This window comes from Schistocerca piceifrons, chromosome X (assembly GCF_021461385.2).
Source record: "Schistocerca piceifrons isolate TAMUIC-IGC-003096 chromosome X, iqSchPice1.1, whole genome shotgun sequence".
NCBI lineage: Eukaryota > Metazoa > Arthropoda > Insecta > Orthoptera > Acrididae > Schistocerca > Schistocerca piceifrons.
Genome location: NC_060149.1, coordinates 12,361,954 through 12,381,553, shown reverse-complemented (window position 1 = coordinate 12,381,553; position 19,600 = coordinate 12,361,954). Strand labels below are relative to the sequence as shown.

Here is a 19,600-nt window from a genome sequence, read left to right as displayed (position 1 = left end):
CTACAATAATAACCGGCAAGCTTGTAACCCGGAATCACAGTTGACATAATCTGGTCTTTGTCTAACCAGTGTTCACGATTTATTAATTCAAACTTGAAATAACTTATTTTCTAGAGATTGAACATTGTGGTGTAAGAGTTTTAACACATTAGTATACTTATTAGCAGATGTATTTACCCATGATTGACTATTTATCTTGCAATTTGCCTTGTTCACTGTTTTTTGTGCGATATTCGAGTCCTTGTCATTTGATGTGAGTGCAGGTAACTCGGGACACTGATGCAGTGGCCTTCAGCTTACATGTTGCTTGCTTCCTCTTGTTAATAAAAAATCCTTGTGGTGATTTGGCTGCTTTGTACCACATAACTGCTAAAATTCACAAACAAATTGTTATTTCCATTGGAGATGTAGCTAGACATAGTTACATTATAATGAAAAAGGCTGGTGTAGTTTGTTTAGTTTAATTCCAGAATTTCATATTGTACAATACTGAATGGTAAGTTCTCGAGCTATGCTAAGGTTTTCAGCATCACAAAAAGTGCTTGCAGTGAGCATTAAAAAATGACCTTTCAAAACCTCAACAGACCAACTGTTCTAATGCTAGAAGGTCAATAAAAACCTGCAGATAGGCTTGGGTATATTAATCACTCTTTCTCAGTTCTTATATTCCCCAGTGAAGTTTATTATGGATGAAAATAACAACTCATTTTTGTTCAATATTTCTAATTGGCACTTCAAATCTGATACGACAATGTAAATATATTTTGATCTTTATTTTCAAATGTAGGTATGGAGCTCATGGGACCAAAACGCAGAGCTGTGGCTGGTATAGTCATCAATGCATTTGACTCCTTGGGTCCAGCAATATTGGGTTTAGCGGCTTGGTGGCTGAAGGACTGGAAGAAACTAATTTTGGCACTTTATGTACCATCCCTTTTATTCATAGCCTATTATTGGTAAGTGTTTCAAGAGCTAGGAACAATCGTGCAACAATTTGTAGCAATAATAGAATTAAAACAACAATACTGCATGTTTGTAGTAAAATTTTTAATATTCCCAAAAGCTGCAGGTCTTCTGAGAATTCAGTGGTTAGCACACTGGACTTGCATTCGGGAGGACGACGGTTCAATCCCGCGTCCGGCCATCCCGATTTAGGTTTTCCATCATTTCCCTAAATCGCTGCAGGCAAATGCCGGGATGGTTCCTTTGAAAGGGCACGGCTGACTTCCTTCCCCGTCCTTCCCTAAACCGACGAGACCGATGGCCTCGCAGTTTGGTCTCTTCTCCCAAAACGACCCAACTCCTCTGAGAATTGCCTTCTATCTGATGAATATTATGGATTCCTATGGTACTTCTGTTTTACTTGAATTACGTTGTGATTAGATATTTTTATTTTTGCTTTAGTATTTAAATTTTGCTCTCTTGCACAAGTGCAGCAAAAATCCATAAAGGAAATGTGCCTCTTATATTGAATTATTAATATAAGCTAATATTTGTAGTAATTAGCTAAATGTTTATTTTACTTATTATATTCCCACAGCAATTGAACACAAAATTTGCAACTTTGGAAATTTCTTCACTAGACTTCAGTTGCTCCGGCTTAATCATTTAAATATATTTGTAAATTTTGTTATTAAGTTTATCCTCCCTCTAGCTCTTTGCAATAATAAATAATAAATTTCAGGATGAGCATACAAATGATTTAAGACAGGGAGGGGGAGCAATTCATTTTCACGGTGAATACCAAAATAGTTTTAAAGTTTCATGACAAATGGTTCTAGGCACATTTGCTAGACATTCCAGCTCTCTTCAAATTGATATTGAACTGATTGTCTGTCTTGCAGTGTTCTTTAGGGAGACAGCTACCCCGATGTCTCCTCCCTTCCCCACTCCTGCACTCCCCCATCCAATCCTGCTGGGTATATTCATGAATTCTGTGCTGAAATTACATCATTGTTCACCATTAACTTTTCTCCAAGTTTCTATTCAAAAACTTTTTCATCACTTTTTCTGAGCTCTGCTGGGCTAAAATGTACAGTTTCATGAAGATGTTGTAATTAAACTTGTATAGTGTGCCATATAGAATGGGAAATTATTTGAATATTTGATATAGTCTAACTATCAGTGGGAGTTCTTTCACTCTGGGATGTAGAGAGAATATTTCTAATCTTTTGGAAACATTATTACAGTGGGGGAAATGTGGGCTTAAAGGTATGCTGTTAATTGCAGGCACCAAATTACTACTGTTCTTCAAAACTTTTGTGTATTACTTGTTTACCAGTACACAGAGCACACGCTATCACATGTATTGATAGTCTCCAGCTTTTCTCCCTTTATATTGCATACAGATCATTGTAAATGTCCACATGTAGATAAGTTTTTCCTGCTGCATTGAATGCTAGATATTTCCAGGCTTCATGAAAACAAATTATCCCTTTAAAAAGGTGAAGGGAGGGCTCGGCTGGGTGGGGGGGTTTGCATGAATCCACGGAATACAATGTCACTTGTGATAAGACTCCTACTGCTGAAGAAACTGCATGCCCTACTCAAGAATAATTCACTGAAAATCACAACTTTTGCTGGATGTGCACAACTTTTACTGGATACACGTAAGTGAAATTGTAGGAACTAGCTGAGTGTGGTCATGCATCACCATTTATCTGTGACTGGCAGAACAGTCTTTCATTTGCAATCTTGTTGACAAAAGTAAAAAATATTTCTTAAGCGTCCTTGTGGTGGTTGACATCACTATTGGTGGGTAGATCTGACCTGTAATAGAAGAAATATTTGGTTCCAGTATGTGAGCATCATCTAGGTGACAGTTACTCAAAACTTTGAAGTGCCTGTCAGAAATAGTGTGTGTCGACTTGCCCTTTGTGGTGATTTCGCTGTATAACTATTGACTATGTATGCAGCACAGAAGAAATCTTAATGTCTAATACAATGAGAAGTAACCGTGCCACATATGTTACAGATGTAGCTAGGTGGTTGTGGAAATTTGTCTGCTGTGTTACCGATTAAACAAATAGAAATGCTTTTCATCTGCACAAAAATATCTTTATTATTTATTTATTTATTAACATTGCAGAGTGACCCATCACCTTAGTAATAATAGTGGGTCATTCGCTACTACAAAAGACAATTTTCAGAGTTTTAGTACTTTCCTTGCTTTTGTATAATTCAATTGTTAATTAAAAAAGAAAAAAAGAAAAAAAAACAAAAGATCCATGAACTTGGGAATTGAATGTGAAAAAAAAAAAAAAAAAACAAATTTGACTTTATTCTTAAGAAGAAAACGGTACATGAAAGGAAAGATTGATAGCAAAAGTGGTGCCTTTATCAAGCTATTTCGACTGGGAGGGCTTCAGTAACAACTTTGAGCCTGTGTCACCTGAATTAGCGTATTTTATTCTACTATAGCTACTACTATATGTATGTTTATTGTGACATTAACTCTACATGGTTTGTGTGTAAGGTAGACAGTTCTATTTGCTACTACAATTGCTTCCTCCACTTAACCGTGACATAAGCAGGAGAGGTGCCTCGGGAGGTTGTAGGGAAGCAGCCTACTCACGCTGTAGTAAATTCACATCAGTTTCCATTGTGTGCCAGCCAGTCTGCTGTAACTAGCTCTGACGTCATAAATGTTGCGCAATACCTTAAAAATCAAGCAAATGAACTAAAACTTTTCTAGCATGTCAGAAATAATACTAAATTAATGTGTGTTAAATATCAGTTCGATAACTTCAGCCATTTTTGAAATTTGGACGTTTTTCTGGAAAAATCATTGGCGCAACAGAAAAGAGCTAGAGACTTCAAAATTTATATTTAGATTCATCTTTCATAATGATTTAATAAAAACAGTACTTTGGATTTCACATAATAAGATTTTAGTGGAAATTCATGATTTTGTGGTTTTCGTCTCAAAACTAAAGGAAGCAAGATAGATTAAGTATGCTAGTAAATAAGGCTAGGATGTTTAGATTTAAATAGGTTGGAGGTCCGCTATGATTATGAAGATGTGTAAAGTTTCTTTTGAATACCTATAAAATTATAGCGATAGCGGATCTCAAAAGGGCCAGTTCAGAGCTCATCTACTGCGTGCAGTGTAATTTAATTAATTCTCTCGCCCAAAATATTTAACTTAGCCACGTCAAAATTTTATTATCAATACTTACCTGCGTGCTGAATGCACGTTTAAATTAAGAGCTTCTTCGGCCATCAGCAAAAGAAGCTATAAATTATTATGTAACTTGAAGTGGTGCGTTACTAGCCCAGCGGCTAGTCGGGAGAGCCGAAAAGATCAGGCGGTCCCTTAGCCGTCCGCACCGCGGCTTTATATATAAGAACGCTGCGCGAGGAAGAAAGGCCCCAGTTCTCTCCAGACGCTGAATGACACGCCATCTGTGTCGGGAGTCGCGTCGCATCAGTGTCACTGCTACAAACCGCCTCGGGTGCCATATTAAGTTACTAGAGATACGCGGAACCATGAAAACATTCCAAGTGAAGTGTTAATTCTGGGATGATTTCCATTAACTAGCTTCAGTTTGCGTATTGTCGTATTTTCACGTGCCGTCGCGGGACAGACATTCTACCAAATATTTAGCGTGGCGTTTGATGAAATATTTTCATCAAATTATGGCGAGCATTCTTTTTAACATTTAATTCGGACATTTATAGTTGCATCAGCGCATTAGACTCTGAACTGCTCTGTTAGTTAGGTTGTAGGGATACTTGTGTTTTTTATCAGTGAATTTCAGAATATACTCAACTATTTTGGAAAACCGTTTTTGATTAGAAATCCCGGACAATCTCCTAATTCCTCAGAGCTATAAGCTGCAGCTATAATAACATTCTCAGATAAAGTGGGCACTAGGATCTCTAATTACTGGTTCCATGTTTATGTTTTATTAAATCACTTTCTGGGTGCCAAAAAAAAAGTAAATAGAGAGCCAGTGTTGAGAACGGCGAAAGACAGCATTAACAACATTCTAAAAGCCAGAAACTGATTCAACTTGCAAGCATTTATACAGTAGATTATTTAACAAACTCACTCGCCGCCCCACAAGGTGACCTCGAGCCTCGTCTCCCTGAAGGGTGCTTATTATCTGTTGACCACCTGTATTTGTGTACTTACATCTTATTATACTGCATATGTATGATTATGCACAATTTTATAAAGTTCACATGTTTTACAGTTTGCATCTTATATCAAAAGTTACACACTTACATGATTGAAAATAATGATGCAAAGAGCTAAATAATTACTTGTTTTACTTGTACAAAGAGGAAATATCATTTGTTTATTTCTATTAATAACTTATTTCTAAATTCCATGTATGTATTACTTGTAGTATTGTTACCTGAGGCTGGAGAAGCCATCTTAAGGAAATATGGAAGTAAACTTGTCAATTGCTTTGTCTAGCAGTACTGTCTTCCATATACAATTAACATGCATATAAGTTTACATGTACTGAGCTGTTCATTTACATGTACATTCTTTTTTTTCCTGCAAGGGAGCAGGGGGATGAAAAGCCTGATAACTAGGAAGTCATAATGCAGGTTTTGTTTACTTTACTTGTCCATAAGGTGGCCCTGTTGCATTGTATTTACTTTGTCCCACGAGAGAACGTGCTGTGAATCAGCGACAGACCCCTCATTACTCAGTGCTATTCAGAGAAGTACAATACAATACTATGGAGCAGTACCGGTACAGTTTTGCAGAACTGTGACATGTACCTTGTGTACAGGGAAGTATGTTACATTGCTGTTGCTGTGGAAAGGCTATATAGGGAATGATTTCCTAACAGGCATCATCCATCATCATGAGTGTTTATGTCTCTCAACCGGTGAATGTGGGAGACTGGTTCGTCGTAAGAAAGAAACGAGGGACCTGGTAACGTGAGGACTGCTCGCACACCTGATTTTGAAGAGCACTAGCACCCTGTCTTCAGTCCACAAGTGGCCCATTGGAACCATCCAACCACCTTGTCCTCCTCAGCCAAGGATGTGGATAGGAGGGGCATGTGGTCAGGACACCACTCTCCCGGTCGTTATGATGGTTTCCTTTGACCGGTGCTGCCACTATTCGGTCGAGTAATTCCTCGATTGGCATCACGAGGCTGTGTGCACCCCAAAAAATGGCAACATCGCACGGCGGCATGGATGGTCACCCGTCCCAGTGCCAGGTATGCCCGACAGTGCTTAACTTTGGTAACCTGACGGGAACAAGTGTTTCCACTGCAGCAAGACCATTGCCTGATTTTGAAGAGGTGGTGCTGGAACACATTGCAGCAGACCCCACTGGAAGTACTTACCGCATTGCATGTGAAGTGGGTGCTGTACATACTAGCATGTAGTGAGTACTCCACGAACAACAATTACACCCGTATCACCCACAGAAAGTCCATGCAGTGCTTGTGACTGACGTTGCACCAAGAGTCGCATTGCGTCAGTGGTTGCTCCGATAATGGATTCATTGACCAGATTTCCTCTAAATTGTACTGTTTCTGACGAAGCCTCATTTAATGAAGATGGTATTTTGAACAGCAGGGATAGCCATGTGTGGGATGAGGAAAGCCATCACACTATCGAGAACATTTTGCTGTGAATATCTAGGCCGGCATTGTAGGTGACAATCTCATTTGGCCATATCTTCTACCTGTCCATCTGAATGGCCACCTGTACTTGAGGTTTGTGCAAAGAGCTACATCTGAGTTGGAGAATGTACTCTTGGCTGTTTGTAAGAGGACATGGATAAAAGATGATGATGCACCACCTCATTTCAGTGTGGATGTCCATAACCATCTCAGCACTGTATTTCCTGGTCACTGGAGTGGAAAGGGAGGTTCTATTCCATGGCCTGCAAAGTCACCTGACCTGAATCCTCTTCTTTGTTTCCTATGGGGATATCTAAATTTACTTGTGTATGAGACCCTAGTGGATAAACATATGAAATTAGTTACCAGAATTGTGGCTGCCTGTGATGTGATTCAGAACATAACAAAGATATTTGTGAGGGTGCAACAGAATCTTGTTCGCTGATGTCATGCTTGCATTGAGGTTGATGACTATCAGTTTCAGCACATTTTCTAAGATACAGTACAAATGGTACCTTCATTGTGTCGAAGATGGAATTTGCAGTTAACTGTAACTAATGTAAATAAAAAAAGTACACAGTAATGTGATTTTATTCCTTTTATCTCCTTAAGCTGGCTTCTCCAACCCCAGGTTCCCTGCCTCAAATTGTTCAGTGGAGCAACCTCTGTGTGACACATTTGAGTGATATGTGTTTGGGGGATCCATGTTGCCCACGTTCACACATATCACGTTGGCTAAGGCCAAAGCGATGCAGGTGTGTAGGGTAAGGGTCATGGCCTCTCAGGAAATGTACCATACCACAACTTGGGTTAATGTAATGACAGCCCAACCTCCTCCTTCAGTTCACTCAAATAGAAGGTACCATATTCAACAATCAACAGTGCAGTATCTGTAAGCACATTGAGTGCCAACCCAAGATAAGTAGACTTGTAGCAAAGCAGGATGGCTAGAGCATTGTGACAGGTCTTTGCCTCACATGAAAGACTGCTTTAAAGTTACTTTCTGAAATATCAGTGGAGCAAGTCAGTACCTATTACCAATCATCAACTGATCACTTCATTTATTTATTTATTCATTCTCTGCCCATGTACTCTAGCTGATAATTTTCAGCTGAGAGCATAGGGTGCATTATTTTAAAATAAATGTTCAGAAAAGGAAACAGGGTTACATTTTGCAGGTAAATGCAAGCTATTACATATTTTCTATTACAATTTAACAGCTAATATTTAATTTCATATTTAATACTCACTCCTGTAGTACATACATTTCTCTGTATGACATACTTTTAAACATCTTTTAAATAAACATATTTGCTTTACTTCCTTAACTGACTTTGATTGTTTGTTGAAAAAACCTTTTGCTTGCTTCATTGGGAGCACTCTTTGCCAGCTTGAGATTTATCTGTCTTGTGTAATACTTCTCCATTCCTCTAGTTGCGTGGTCATGCATTTCTTTAATATTTTGACATATACACAGTGACTGCACTATCATAATATTATGAAGTACAAAAGTTTTTCTACAAGTTTGCATAGGTGGTATTCTTGCTATACATCTTGCTGCTCTTTTCTGAATTTTGAATATTCTTTTAAGTAGCTAACTTGGGCACTTGCCCATGTGTGAATTGAGAAGGATAGATGTGGGAACATAACTCCATAGTGCATTGTCCTGAGAAATTTATCATACCCAACTTCTGCTGTTCTGTGCCTGAGGAAAATCTGCATCTTTTTGCGTAATACATCTATGTGCTCCCCCCCCCCCTCCCCCCTCCCCCCCCCCCCAAGTTCAGCTGGAATCCTTCAAGAGACATTATTAAGGTTTTAATACGGTATTTATGTGGGAGTTTAATGCACAAGAAATACAAATATAGACACAGAAAAAGATATTTACCCCAAGGAAAAAGAGTAGTGTGTTTTGATCCAGCATGTCTTCCTAGTCAGTCTGTCAATATGCAATTATGCAAGGAAAATGTCTGCATCAGTATCCTCCTTTATATGAAGTTCATGCCAAATTGCTCACATGTTTCTTTCCTTCTAAATAATTCAAAGGTGTCTTACATACATTGCCAATAGTGATGAGATATATCACCAAATGCAATAGTTTGTCATATTTTACTCTGAAAAATGAATTTTCCTGATCACCACAATAACTTGGTGCTAAGGGTTATCTATCAATGACAAAAATATTTAATTTGTGATAGAAAACATAGGAACAGTATTCACTTATAAATTATCAATAACTGCCCCTTTTCTTAATGAACTTATTAGACACAGAGCACCAGCTCATTTTTGACAAGAAAATGGAAAGGAACTAACAGTGACTTTGTTGTAGAAACCACTCTGATATTATTTTAAAGTGTTTCGATGAATTGCAATAAACTTCTCAGGTTTGTCAAACAAGTGTTTGCAAACAGGTCCTTTCATTACGGGACCTCAGTTCTTAGATACCATCTAAACTGCTTCAACAAAAGAAACATAATTCACTGACCGGTTAATACAGTAAAGCAGAACTAGTATTTTAACTAAGTAATTGTAATTGCTGAAGATCTGTGATATGCTGGTCAGATAATCTCTGAATTTCACTAGCAACAGCAGTTCTTCTTATTTCACTTATTTTACTTTATTTTGATTCAGTTGAATCCCTGTGTGTGTTTCAGTTCCTTAATGAGGGAACCAGCTTTCATTCCCTGTCACATCACTCATCTAAACACTGTCACCTCCATTTTGAAATCTGTGGAAAAGACTTTGGTTGAAGGTTCTTCTCTCAACTTTGTGGTCTTCAGTCAATAAGCACTGGACCCAGTGGGTACAATCTTTTCGATAACCCAAGCTTTCCTTCTTGTGGACCAGACTCATCTTTGAAGTGTCTCATCAACCTTCTACCATTGCTGGAGCCCATACACACATCTCCAATATTGAAATTGAACTCTGGGATGAATTTCAGCAGCACATTTTTCCTTTATAACAAATTCCACGAGGACATACTGTCAAAATGAAAAATTGAAATTCATCATTTTGTAAATACACTCCTGGAAATGGAAAAAAGAACACATTGACACCGGTGTGTCAGACCCACCATACTTGCTCCGGACACTGCGAGAGGGCTGTACAAGCAATGATCACACGCACGGCACAGCGGACACACCAGGAACCGCGGTGTTGGCCGTCGAATGGCGCTAGCTGCGCAGCATTTGTGCACCGCTGCCGTCAGTGTCAGCCAGTTTGCCATGGCATACGGAGCTCCATCGCAGTCTTTAACACTGGTAGCATGCCGCGACAGCGTGGACGTGAACCGTATGTGCAGTTGACGGTCTTTGAGCGAGGGCGTATAGTGGGCATGCGGGAGGCCGGGTGGACGTACCGCCGAATTGCTCAACACGTGGGGCGTGAGGTCTCCACGGTACATCGATGTTGCCGCCAGTGGTCAGCGGAAGGTGCACGTGCCCATCGACCTGGGACCGGACCGCAGCGACGCACGGATGCACGCCAAGACCGTAGGATCCTACGCAGTGCCGTAGGGGACCGCACCGCCACTTCCCAGCAAATTAGGGACACTGTTGCTCCTGGGGTATCGGCGAGGACCATTCGCAACCGTCTCCATGAAGCTGAGCTACAGTCCCGCACACCGTTAGGCCGTCTTCCGCTCACGCCCCAACATCGTGCAGCCCGCCTCCAGTGGTGTCGCGACAGGCGTGAATGGAGGGACGAATGGAGACGTGTCGTCTTCAGCGATGAGAGTCGCTTCTGCCTTGGTGCCAATGATGGTCGTATGCGTGTTTGGCGCCGTGCAGGTGAGCACCACAATCAGGACTGCATACGACCGAGGCACACAGGGCCAACACCCGGCATCATGGTGTGGGGAGCGATCTCCTTCACTGGCCGTACACCACTGGTGATCGTCGAGGGGACACTGAATAGTGCACGGTACATCCAAACCGTCATCGAACCCATCGTTCTACCATTCCTAGACCGGCAAGGGAACTTGCTGTTCCAACAGGACAATGCACGTCCGCATGTATCCTGTGCCACCCAACGTGCTCTAGAAGGTGTAAGTCAACTACCCTGGCCAGCAAGATCTCCGGATCTGTCCCCCATTGAGCATGTTTGGGACTGGATGAAGCGTCGTCTCACGCGGTCTGCACGTCCAGCACGAACGCTGGTCCAACTGAGGCGCCAGGTGGAAATGGCATGGCAAGCCGTTCCACAGGACTACATCCAGCATCTCTACGATCGTCTCCATGGGAGAATAGCAGCCTGCATTGCTGCGAAAGGTGGATATACACTGTACTAGTGCCGACATTGTTCATGCTCTGTTGCCTGTGTCTATGTGCCTGTGGTTCTGTCAGTGTGATCATGTGATGTATCTGACCCCAGGAATGTGTCAATAAAGTTTCCCCTTCCTGGGACAATGAATTCACGGTGTTCTTATTTCAATTTCCAGGAGTGTATAAACTGTAGTCCTGTGATATAAGGTAATGCTTTCATGTGTCCACACACAATGGAAAATCTTTTGACTATGGTTATGGATTTGTTTTTAGTACATTGTCAGAATTATTGTTGTAACAAAGGGTGGCTCTTGACTGGCTGTTGTTGTTGTCTTTAGTCCAAAGACTGATCTGATGCAGCTCTCCACTGTATTCTATCCTGCACAAGCCTCCTCATCTCCAAAAAACTACTGCAACCTCCATGCACTTAAACCTGCTGACTGCATCATCCTTGACCTCCCTGTACAATTTATACTACCCACATTTCCCTCCAATAATTAACTGATGAATTCTTGATATCTCAGAATGTGTCCTGTTGGCCGATTCCATCGTTTAGTCGTTATGCCACAAATTTCTTTTCGCCACAATTACATTCAGTACTTCTTCATTAGTTACACAATCTACCCATCTATTCTTCAGCATTCTTCTTAAACACCACATTTCAAAACCTTCTATTCTCTTCTTTATGCTGCTTATTGCCCATGTTTCACTTCCCTGCAAGTCTACACTCCAGCCTATGGGGGTCGTTCACTAAGTAATGCCCCACATTTTCTTTAAAAAGCCATTAATATACATAAACTAATGTCCTTGTTGGTGCTTCACATTTGATGTTTGTTCTGGGTGCAGGTGAAGTTTCAAACTGTTCTTGCAGAGCCATAGTGCAGCATCATAAAGGTGTCTGCATACAACTCACATTACAAGCAGCATGCTATTATTGAATTCTTGTGTGCAGAAAAAGAAACTGTGGTGAACCTCTATAAACATTTGTGTGTGGAGTATGGTGATTCTGCAGTTGATTGGATTACAGTTGCTTGATGGGCAAAGAAAGTTACAGCTTCAGAAAATGCAGAAACAGAGCTCCATGATCAGCCATGCTCAAGACATCCTGTCACAGTCACTGCTCCATACATGCTAATTGTGTGGATGCCATTACTCATGCCGACTGGTGCATCACATATCGACAATTGGCTCTACAGTTGTTGGTCAGCATTGGAAGTGCATCTGCAATAATCGAGACTCCAGATATTCAAAGAGGTGCTCACGATGGGTTCTACGACTGCTCACAGTGGGCCCCAAGATTCAAAGAAAGGCCATTTCATCTAAAACATTGGAGCATTTTGACAACATGGGGAAAACTCTTTGAAGATGATGAGAGTGTCAGTCACACAGTGAAAACATGGATACACCTACAGGACAAGAGCTTTTACTAGCAGGGAATACATTCTCTTCCTCTATGTTGATGTACGACCATAGAACGTGATGGAGACTATGTAGGAAAACAGGACAAGACATGTTGATGTATGTCATCACCAATTTCTCACTCTTCTACATGTACATCTACATGGTTACTCTGCAGTTCACTCTTAAGTGCCTGGCAGAGGGTTCATCAAACCATTTTTATACTACTTCTCCACCATTCCACTCTTGAATGGTGGGTGGGAAAAAGGAACACCTAAATCTTTCTGTTTGAGCTCTGATTTCTTTTATTTTATTATGATGATCATTTCTTCCTATGTAAGTGGGTGTCAACAAAATATTTTCACATTTGGAAGAGAAAGTTGCTGATTGAAATTTCGTAAATAGATCTCGTCGTAAAGAAAAGCACCTTTGTTTCAGTGACTGACATTCCAAATCGCGTATCATAGCAGTGACACTCTCACCCCTATTGCACCATAACACGAAATGAGCTGCCCTTCTTTGCACTTTTTTGATGTCCTCTGTCAATCCCATCTGGTAAGGATCCCACACTGTGCAGCAATATTCCAACAGAGGATGGACAAGTGTAATGTAGGCAGTCTCTTAACAATAAATATGTTCTGAGAGAAAAAAAAAAAAACCACAACTGTGGGGTATTACTTATTGAATGACCCTCATACCTTCAGAAGACTTCTAAACACACAAATCTGCATTGAGTGTTAACAAAGCCCTCCTCTCCAGAAATTCTTTCCATGCTATAGTCAGTCTGTGTTTTATATCCTCTCAACTTTGTTCATCACTGATTATTTTACTGCCTAAACAGCAAAACCCTTCTACTTTCAGTGCCTCATTTCCTAACACAATACTCTCAGAATAAACAGATTTAATATGATTACACGTCATCACCCTTGAGCTGTTTCTGTTAATGTTCATCTTATCACTACACTATCCATTCCATTCCGTTCAAATGCTCTTTCAAGTTTTTTACTGTCTCTGAAAGAATTATGATGTCATCAGCAAATCTTGAAGATTTTATTTCTTCTCTGTGAACTTAAATTACTGTTCCAAGTTTCTCCTTGGTTTTTGATATTGTTTGCTCACTGTAGAGATTGAATAACACTGGACACAGGCTACAACCCTGGCTCACTCCCTTCTCAACCACTGTGTCCCTTTCATGCCCTTTACCTCTCATAACTCCCATCTGGTTTCCTTACAAGTTGTATATAACTTTCTGCTCCATGTATTTTAACCTTGCTGGTTTTAGAATTTCAAAGAGTGTGTTTCAGTCAGCAAAGTCAAAATCTTTATCTAAATCTACCCATACTGTAAATTTAGGTTTGCCTTTCTTTAACATATCTTCTAAAACAAGACGTAGGGTCAGAATTCTTCACATGTTTCACCATTTCTCCAGAAACCAAACTCATGTTCCCCAAGGTCAGCTTCCACCAGTTTTTCCATTCTTTTGTTAATAATTTGTGTTAGTGTTTTGCAAACATAACTTATTAAACCGATAGTTTGGTAATATTCACATCTATCAGCACCTACTGTCTTTGGTATTGGAATTATTTCATTCTTTTTTTAAATCTGTAGGTATTTTACTGTCTCATACATCTTGCACATTGGGTTGAAGAGTCTTCTCATGGCTGACTCCCAAAGGTATAAGTAGTTTTGACGGAATGTCTTTTACTTGCTGGATCTCATGGCAACTTGGGTCTTTAAGTGCTCTGTCAAATATCTCCCCTCTCATATACTACTTCTTCCCTTTCTACAATATTGGCTTCATTTTCATTTCCCTTGTACAGGCCCTCTACATATTCCTTCCACCTTTCAGCTTCTCCTTTCTCACTTAGTATTGGTTTTTCATTTCAACTCTTGGTGTTCATACAGATACTTTTCTTTTCTCCAAGGGTCTCATTAATTTTCTTATAGGCAGTATCTATTTTTCCTCTAGTTACACATGCTCGTATCGATTTGCATCTTCCTCTAGCCATTCCTGCTTAACCATTTTGTGTTTTGTCAGTGTCAATTTTTTAGATCTATGTATTCCCTTTCACCTGCTTTATTTGCTGCATTTTCACATTTTTCTCCTTTCATCAATTAAATTCAATATCTCCTGTGATATTCAAGGGTACCTACTAGGCCTTGTCTTTTTACCTATTTGATCCTCTGCTACCTTCACTATTTCATCGCTCAAAGCTACCCATTTGTCTTCTGCCGTATTCCTTCCCCCTGTTTCAATTAACTGCTACCTACACTGAGGTGACAAAACTCATGAGATATCTAACAATATCATGTCAGACCACCTTTTTGCCAGTGTAGTGCAGCAATTTGAAGTGGCATGGACTCAAGTCATTGGACATCCCCTGCAGAAATATTGAGCCATGTTGTTTTTGTTGCCATCCATAACTGTGAAAGTGTTGCTGATGCAGGATTTTGTGCACGAACTGACCTCTCGATTATAACCCATAAATGTTCAATGGGATTCGTGTTGGATGGCCTTGGTGACCAAACCATTCACTCGAATTGTCCAGAATGTTGTTCAAACTAATTGTGAACAATTGTGTGCTGGTGACATGACATCATTGTTTGGGAACATGAAGTCCCTAAATAGCTGCAAATGCTCTCCAAGTAGCCAAACATAACCATTTCCAGACAATGATCAGCTTATCTGGACCAGAGGAGTCAGTCAATTCCCTGTAAACACAGCCCACACCATTATAGAGCTACCACCAGCTGCACAGTGCCTTGTTGTCAGCCTGAGTTTTTGTGCCACACTCATACCCTACCATCAGCTCTTACCGACTGAAATCAGGATTCATCTGACCAGGATCCAGTTTTCCTGTCATCTACATACATACATAGAAAGAAAGATCCTTTATTGTATGATTATATGACAGCGGAACAAACACTAGTAGCAGTTACTTCTGTAAAATATCTGGGAGTATGCGTGCAGAACGATTTGAAAAGGAATGATCATATAAAATTAATTGTTGGTAAGGCGGGTACCAGGTTGAGATTCATTGGGAGAGTCCTTAGAAAATGTAGTCCGTCAACAAAGGAGGTGGCTTACAAAACACTCGTTCTACTTATACTTGAGTATTGCTCATCAGTGTGGGATGCGTACCAGATCGGGTTGACGGAGGAGATAGAGACGATCCAAAGAAGAGCGGCGCGTTTCGTCACAGGGTTATTTGGTAACCGTGATAGCGTTACGGAGATGTTTAGAAAACTCAAGTGGCAGACTCTGCAAGAGAGGTGCTCTGCATCGCGGTGTAGCTTGCTCGCCAGGTTTCGAGAGGGTGCGTTTCTGGATGAGGTATCGAATATATTGCTTCCCCCTACTTATACCTCCCGAGGAGATCACGAATGTAAAATTAGAGAGATTCGAGCGCGTACGGAGGCTTTCAGACAGTCGTTCTTCCTGCGAACCATACGCTACTGGAACAGGAAAGGGAGGTAATGACAGTGGCACATAAAGTGCCCTCCGCCACACACCGTTGGGTGGCTTGCGGAGTATAAATGTAGATGTAGATGTAGTCCAACCAATAAGGTCACAAGCTCAGGAGAGGCTGGTTAACAAAGGCACTAATGTCAGTTATCTGCTGCCATAGCTCATTAATACCAAATTTCACCGCACTTTCCTAATGGATGCATTTGTCGTACATCTCACTTTGATTGCTGTGGTTATTTCATACAGTGTTGCTTCTCTGTTAGCACTGGCAGCTCCATGCAAACATCACTGCTCTGTCATTAAGTGAAGGCCGTCAGCCATTGCATTGCCCATGGTGAGAGGTAATGCTGGATATTTGGTATTCTCAACACACTCTAGACACTGTGGATTTCAGAATATTGAATTCCATAATGATTTCCAAAATGAGATATCCCATGTGTCTAGCTCCAACTATCATTCCACATTCAAAGTATGTTAATTTCCTTTATGAGGCCATAATTACATCAGAAACATTTTCACATGAATCATCTGAGTACAAATGACAGCTCCACCAATGCACTGCCATTTCATATCTTGTGTACCTGATACCACAGCCATTGTGTGTATGTGCATATTGCTGTCCCAAGACTTTTTCACCTCAATGCAATTCTCCCTTTGAAGCTCTCAACAAACTCTGGTTCTTTCTTCTTATTAGGGTCCCATCTCCTTAATTTAATTCCATTTAACAATTTCTTCAGTTTTGATTTGCACTTCACAACCAATAAATTATGATCAGAGTCCACATCATCACCTGGGGATGTCTTACAGTTTAAAATCTGGTTCCAAAGTCTCTGTCTTACCAGTATATAATCAGTCTGAAACCTTCCAGTGTTTCCAGGTGTCTACAATATACATTATCTTCTTTCGTGATTCTTAAAGCAAATGTCAACAGTGATTAAACTGTGCTCTGTGCAAAATTTTATTAGGTGGCCCCCTCTTTCATTCATCTGGGTAGTCTCACCATTATATTAATAATTCTGTTGAAGGAGCTGTCATGGCTGTCATTTGAACTGATTTGGGAAAACAATGATAAAGCTAAAGTAGGACAGCCAAATGAGGATTTTAACCCTGTTCCTCCTAAATATGAGACCAACACTCATTCTACAACACACCACACCATACTGAAATTGTGATATATTCTCCACTTTCTGTGTCTTTCAGATGTTGTTTATAATTAATGATAGTCTTTCAGCTCATTGACAAAGACTAGGTTGACAACTCTCACCATTCATCATTTGAAAAGGTTGTTGCAGGAATCTGTCCGCTGGCTGATGGCACAAGGAAGAATGAAGGAAGCTGGAGACATTGTGAAGGCTGCAGCAAAAACTAATGGTGTTATTTTATCTGAAGGTGCACTCAAGAAATTTGATGTTGCTCAAAAGCCACAGCGTAAAGAGGTGATTTTCTCATCATCATTCTCATTATGTGCATGTGGTTCTCTGACTGCAAGAGTTGAAATTTTGCTGAATATCTTTGCTGCTTCACTCAAGAATGTTGTGGAATATAAACAGTAATTACTTCTATCATGATGGCAAATTAATGTGTGTTACTGAATGACTGTAATCTGATAACAATTTTTCGAGGTATGGTATCGCAGATAGAAGTAAATACTTTGAAGCTGGTGTGATCAGGGAAACCACATGCACTCGTATCCATGTTAATGCAAACATTTGCTATATTGTCTGGTTAAAAGTGTTCACATATGCTTGTTGCAGAAGGTGAAGGTGATGGACAAATACATGTTTGCTGTGAAGAGAGAGAACTTCCGTCGACACCTTCCCTACAGACAGCTGTGTTACAGGTCTTCCGATCACATGTACTTCTCCCCAGGCTTCTCAACTGCTGTTACTGCTGGTTTGTTTTCCTAACCCAGCTGTAAATATTCGTGTCCTTTTATAATTTGAATGTTTCTTAATTTAGTCAATCTCTTAATTAAAGTGAATAACAACCATTACTTCACTTGATTTCCTCGCTTCATTCGTTTCATGTTGTATATTTTTGCATCTCACTGTCAGCAACATCATACAGACAATGAAATTTAATGTTGACTATTTCTACTATGTTAATATTCTTGAGACTAAAAGAGTGATTAATGCATTTAATTTCCCTTGTCTATTAATTTTTCAGGATTACAAATACTTTTGTCTATACTGGTCTGTCTTTGAACTCGGTGTCATTGGCTGGAAATAAATATGAGAATTTTGTGCTGTCAAGCCTTGTGGAGCAGCCTGCTTGCATCCTGACATACTTTATGATGGACAGTATAGGCCGTAAAGCAACACTCTGCAGTACTCTTGTATTCAGTGGAACAGCTTGTTTTGCTTGCTTGTTAGTGCCAAATGGTGAGTCCTGAACATAAGTTTATACATACAGATTTTACAGCTCTTTTTTAACCTTTGCCAATTTAACAGATGAAAAATAATGCTAGATAAAAACATAAAACTGGCTTTCTATATTTTTGTAAAAAGAAGTATGAGATTCTCAGAATGTTTATGATCAGTTTTAACTGGGCAGAAGTGTTAAAATATAGATAAAAACCACACTAGGATAAAGACCTCTGAATCTTACTGTTTTGAAAGCATAGTCTCATTCTGCTGTAACTAGTGAAGACGAAAAATGAGGAGATAGGTCTAGATGACAAAGGGCATGTAGGTCAGCCAGAGCTTGATAGATCATTGCAGGTAAATAGGTGGGTGGGTGAGAAAGTAGATAGTTTGTGGGAGGTTAGTTACTGGCTGAGAGGTAGAGGCATCATGTGCACTGGATATGAATGTGGCACATGTGACCTCATTCCAGTTGCAAGCAAGTGGAGTTGTGCGCAGAAGAACTGTGACATGTAGGCATAGATTGGGAGGAGATAAAACAGAGGAAGTTGGAGAGAGTGTCAGTCACTATCATTACAATTGCAGTGCTTATCTTTCTGTCTCAAACTATCACTATCATCAATTGTGTTTATCATGTTGAATTTATGTGCAATTAAGTATTTCTTTGAGTTAAAGTTATCAGAAGTGGTCATGTGTCCATTTATAATTGTCATTTTCACCTGGATATCATATTACGATGCTGACATTTTCATTACACACTCTTAATGAAACCTGATTTGTCAGTTTAGTTCAGTTAATAAAATAAATGTATGCTGCAGTCTTTTAAGATGAGAGCATGAAGGATTGATATCGCTCACAGAAAACAAATAAAAATCAAATCTGTAATTGGCTATTCCAGACACATTTCAGCAAAGACAGTTTCTTAGTTTATTTAGAAATTTAAATAGCAATATGAAGCTGAGTGTGAAATAGTTGAAAACACACACACACACACACACACACACACACACACACACACACATTTGAGAACTGCCATTCTTTCTCAAACATACTAAATAGTCTAGCCAAAGACTTAATGATTGATTTCTCCCTTGCTCCTCATTGTAGTTTCCACCTGCTTCTCCAGTATTAGTTTGAGAGTTAAGGCAGTGAGATGAGAAAGTGCAGCAGTAGGCCATGGACAAAGTACAATAGCATATTTTGCTCTTCCTCCTCATTTTTAAAAGCTGCCACATTATTCATATGATATCTCTAATTGTGTGCTAAATGTTGGCAATATATATATATACATTGAATAATCCTAATTGATGCTGTTTCCATCTTGTTCCTACATTATTATGAAGACTTGAAAATAATTTCATTTACTGTCACACAAGTACTATGTTCTGGAAACACTCTGTACACGTGAACTATCTGACAGTGTATTGTGGTGCACAATCAGTGTGAAATTAGATTTATATTTTGCAACTGGCTGGATGAGACAGCGTACAAGTTGGAGGGAAGCAAAGG

General features: G+C 39.8%; 1 protein-coding gene across 1 annotated transcript in view; it reads left to right on the top strand.

Moving 5' to 3' along the window:
* LOC124721805 (organic cation transporter protein-like) overlaps nt 1-19,600 on the top strand; it is a 547,381-nt gene that overhangs the window by 470,708 nt on the left and 57,073 nt on the right. The window contains exons 7-10 of the mRNA XM_047246926.1: nt 788-956; nt 17,011-17,164; nt 17,461-17,621; nt 17,895-18,109. Of these exons, the coding sequence (XP_047102882.1) occupies nt 788-956; nt 17,011-17,164; nt 17,461-17,621; nt 17,895-18,109 (699 nt within the window). The remainder of the gene's footprint in view (nt 1-787; nt 957-17,010; nt 17,165-17,460; nt 17,622-17,894; nt 18,110-19,600) is intronic.